Source organism: Diachasma alloeum, unplaced genomic scaffold (genome assembly GCF_001412515.2).
Source record: "Diachasma alloeum isolate Michigan unplaced genomic scaffold, Dall2.0 Dall_scaffold_00742, whole genome shotgun sequence".
Classification (NCBI taxonomy): Eukaryota; Metazoa; Arthropoda; class Insecta; order Hymenoptera; family Braconidae; genus Diachasma; species Diachasma alloeum.
The window spans coordinates 39,029-43,895 of NW_021680872.1; the positions used below are offsets into that span (position 1 = coordinate 39,029).

The following is a 4,867-nucleotide window of genomic DNA, read 5'->3' on the forward strand; positions in this document are numbered from 1 at the left end:
TCGCCCCCCCACCCCCCGAAGCCCGGCCGGTGGTCTCGTCTGTTGCGCTTGCGCCAAACGCCCGTACCGTACACAATCACCTCCGCACGTTTGTCCACACAAAGTGTCTCTCCCCGTGAAAAAGTCCAGAAAATTCAAGTGCCAAAGTCTCCTATCAATGCTCTATCCCCCAAAGATCCCTAGAAACCGATAACAAGCCCGAAGGAACTCGTAGAACTCTCAAGTGCTTGGATAATATAAAAATAAAAAATCCATTGGAACGGAACAAAGCGTCGGCCATTCTCCAAGCGTTCCCCTGTTTCCCTCGAATATCCAACAATTTTCCACCCCTAGATCCTCCATATCAACCCTAGAACCGACTGGACCTGACGGGAAGTTGGTGGCAATCGATAAGAGGGCAATTTCTACTAAAGTGTTGCGAGGAAGAAATGAATTCTCATGGGAGAAAAATCAGGTAGAGTTTGTCTTTGAGGTTGGGACGTGACGAATCAACAGAAGCGAGGGGGGTGGTGGGGAGCACCCGTCTCGATAGTTAGCACACCACTCCACTCAGGCAAAATGGACGAGAAGGTTGGTGGCGAGGCGCAGGTTTGCCGTTTGTGTGGACAATTCGAGAGCATTTACATCGATGTCTTTGGGGACGAGGGAACGAGGCGACTCCTGGGGCTGAAAATTCACTCGAGGATCAACATTCTGGTGAGTTTTTCTGACGATTCTTGTTGTGCGGACGGGGGCTGCTGACGGAGGGGTTAAGTGACGACATGGGGATGGGATTGGGGTTGTTGAGTGTGGTTGAGTGAGTGTCAACTGGTGATTTTGGAAGGTGTTAGATAGTTGATTGGGAATTTGAAATTGTTGTAGTGAAAACACTCACTAAAGAGTTTTAAACTAGCAGTTGAGTATATGCAATTATCTCGGTAATTATTGATTCAAAGTGAAAATGTCAGACAATGTTTTTTAAATATATCAGAAAAAATTCTCGACAAAAAAATTCCTCATCACATTTTCCCCTAAAACCACTAGTTGTTGAGATAATATGATAATTAACAAATCGACTGTTATTCATAAAGTTCAGTTGAATCTGACACAACTGAAATCATTTGTCTATTAACATTTTTATTGTCATTGCGCTCATATTATTGGTTGGTGTTGCTGTGCTGTTAATTGTTGTGCTCCTTATCGGTGAGAAATTTCCCTGTGGATTTAATGAGACAATCAACCCTCTATTTTCTCTTAATCCCCAACTAGTCAGCCAGTGCTTTGCTTCTATAAAAAATGCATTAACCTCTTCAGCTCCTCATTCCACCGATCTAGAACAACATAACTTCATCATTAATAATTAATAAACAATATGTACAAAAGCGACAACAAACCATGTCCATGTGCTTTATTTGTGGCGGCAAATGCTTGGCTTTCTTTCGTCCTTTAACAATAATAAATAAGAGATAAGGAAGGCCGTGAGAATGAAAGTGGGAGAGGAGGCATATCTGGAGGTACTTGAATCATGGATGGACCCAAAACTTGACAAAATCCAAATTTTTCCATCACATTTGTTTTCTAATCATGGCAATTAATAACAATTGGTGGAGCGGTAGGGTTAAAAAAACTGTTTCTTTGATGAAAATATCAAACAATTTATACATCTCTATTTCAATAGAAATCCAATTTTTATTGATAAGAAATATGACTCTCCGCATTTCAACAATTTATAATCATTTCATTTTATCAATGATTTTTTGGTCTAAAAATATAAATATAAATAGCTTGAAATAATTTCCATTAAAATTGAGGAACAAAATAACTCATTTTGCCCCAGTGTCTTGCATAAATTATTATTATTTTCCTCAATAAATTTCCTGCAATCGATATTCCACTCAAAGAAAATGATAACCACCTAGACAATCTGAAGCTGGGGCTCTGGTTAAATTAGTTTCTTGTTTGATATGACAGATAGATGAGACGGATCCTCTTCCAAAGACGATCTGCGTTCAATGTCTGGGAAAACTCGAATTTGTCTGTGACTTTCAAGAGGAGTGTCTACGTACTCAACGACTGTTGCGCGATCGTTATCATCTACCACCTTTGCCAGACCTCGTAAGTCTCTCATTTTTTTAATTACCATGAATGTTTTTTTTTTTTTTTTCTCACTACCGCTCTCTCTGAGTCTCTGGCCACTCCCAGACCACAAAAATCCAAGCGAAAATCCAAGCGAAAATCCATGAAAACACGCTAGTACCACGAATTCCGTTCAACTCCCATCGATAATAATTCCCAGAGCTACTGGGAGACACATTTTCCTGCCTTTCCACCCCCTCCCCAGAGACTCGACCACCATGAGCCCCTGGTACATCTATGATTCCCGTGCCTCAGGAATCGACTCTCTTTCCCGTGGAAATAAAACCAGAGGATCCACCACCGACCCCAGAATCTCCGTCAACCTCGACAAACAACAACAGTAGCGAAAAAAACCTCAACTCCACCGCAGACATTGAAAACGTCGATCCCTCACCGGAGAATCATCCCCCACCGCCTGTTGAAGAGCCCCCCCGCCCCAAACGCAATCTCCGTCCCACCCAGACCCGCTCAAAGTCTCCCCCCGAAAAATCGGCGAATGAGGCGAAGGTCCCCCCAGCCACAGCCCCAACACCCAATCGCCGGTGGCTCCGCAGCCGGAACACGACGGAAACGTCGGCGAAAAACGCGAAGAAACGGAAACCAAAGCGTTCGCTGCCGAAAGTCGCCACAGCCCCCCCTCGCACCGTAGTCTCACGCGTCACAAGATTACGCTCGCAGAACGTTGAAAAACCGATAGCTCCCTCCGTTCCCTCCGTGCCCTCCCCTTCGCCGACCGCGAAATCCCACAAAACGCTTGAGCCATCTGCAGAGCAGAGGCAAACCATTCAAATTCCCACCTCTGCCCTTAACAAGGTTCTCACTGCGGTGTCGGGATCGTCGGACGTCGAGGTCTGCGTGCAGGAGTCAAAAGGTCGTAATGGCGACATCGAGGACATAAGTTTTACCCTTCAGCTACGGAAAAAGCACGACGAGACGGAAAACGTAACAACTGTTTTGGCTAAAGTCTTTCCGGATCAGGGATCGTGCCTCGTTGATTCGGAAATCGTTGATCTCCTTGGTGATAACGACAATGCCGAGCTCAACAAAATCATTACCTCGGTGGTATCCAAGTCCAAGAGCTCTAAAGATAAAGACAAAGATGGAAAACTCCAACTTGAGGAGCTTGAGAAGAGGTTATCCTCGATGACGGACTCGACGGATGATGCGGGCGCGCTTGCCCGCAATCCGGAGGAATTATTCCGTGTGGACGGCGAGGAGATACGCGTCGATGATAATGTCGTTAGTGCGACATTGGACGGACAGCACGGCTATACGTGCAAGCTCTGCAAAAAATTTTACGAGCGGAGGGACAAGTGCACCGTTCACGTGAAAACCCATCTTGGGATTAAGCAGTACGCGTGTACCCTGTGCACGGCTAAATTTGTCTGCAAGAGTGATGTTATGAAGCATATTCGGTGCTCGCATACCAATCCCCGGCCGATGCAGTGTCCCAAGTGCCCCAAGAGGTTCCGCTCCAAGTTTGATCTGACGGAGCACGACAACGTTCACAAGGGTATCAAGCCTTACAAGTGCAATGACTGCGGCCAGAGTTACCATCACAAGGTCTCGCTGCAGATGCACGTAAAGTCCCATCTTCCACCGCAGAATCTGGCGTGCGAATACTGCGGAAAGGTCTTTCCATTCCGCACTAGGTTATTGAGTCACATCGGGAGTGTTCATCTCAAAAATAGGCGCAACTTTCGGTGTCGGTTCTGTTACAATCTTTACTCGAGTCTTGCCGTTCTCAATGAACACATTAAAACGCGTCACGCAACCACCTACACCTGCGACATATGCGCAAAGACTTTTAAAGTTGCCAGCAAGTACAAGGCACATGTCTTTCAACACTCTAATCCAAAGCCCTTTGTCTGTAATATTTGTAATAATAAGTACGCCTCCAAGGCCTTTTTGAATGAACATTTGTTGAAGCATGAGGGCCTGCGGAAGCATGTCTGCCAAAAGTGCGGTGCGAGCTTTGCGCAGGCCAGTCATCTTGCCGCGCACAGGCATGTTCATGGGGAGAAAACTCACGCGTGTCCGGAATGCGGTAGGAAGTTCAATAGGAGGGATAATATGAAGGTACACAGAAAGCGGCATTTCGCCGAGAGCGGCAAGATCGTCGATGGTCAGAAGAATAAGGACGATGACAGTCGGGAGGAGGAGGAAGAGGAGGAGGAGGAGGAGGAGGGTGGAGGAGGGAGAGAGGGAGGAGAGAAAGAGATAAATGAGAAGTAGAGTATAGAAAAACACTGAAATTGTCCTCGATAGACTTGATTTTAATCTCTGACTCGAAATGTGTTTTTCAAGTTTGCAAGATACTCATCGATAACGTGAGAAACTGACAAAGATAATTGTTATAATATTTTTTTTTGGGCGGGGGGGAAGAAAAAAAAACATAGTTTATCGAGAGAACTTGATGCTTCCAAAAAGACTCTGCTACATAATTTTTATATCCAAGATATTTTGAGAAATGTTATATGAGAATGATTTTTGAGAGTGAAAATTTACGAGAGTTACATAATGATAAATTTATATTTTCCGGCGATTTTGAGGTTATTGCACCGAGTGCAAAACTTCCACTAGGGCCTCGTGTGATTACATGGATGTGTAATTAACAAATGATTAATTATTCTCGGATGTAACGATATTACGAAGAGTTTATATTTACATTAAGGGAACACGGTTGAACCTCTCATTTCTTACATTGTGTTCACTAGCCTCAAATAGATTTTTGTAAGGAAGCGCGGCGGGA

General features: G+C 44.7%; 1 protein-coding gene across 2 annotated transcripts in view; it reads left to right on the forward strand.

The window, feature by feature from the left end:
* Positions 1–53: 53 nt before the first annotated feature.
* The window catches only part of LOC107044434 (estrogen sulfotransferase), an 11,132-nt gene continuing 6,318 nt past the window's right edge, over positions 54–4,867 (forward strand). Inside the window, exons 1-2 of one of the 2 annotated variants that reach the window (XM_015266302.1) lie at positions 54–696; positions 1,951–2,094. In XM_015266302.1, the coding sequence (XP_015121788.1) occupies positions 559–696; positions 1,951–2,094 (282 nt within the window). In that variant the 5' untranslated portion in view covers positions 54–558. The remainder of the gene's footprint in view (positions 697–1,950; positions 2,095–4,867) is intronic. The other variant, XM_015266301.1, reaches the window with a different exon arrangement.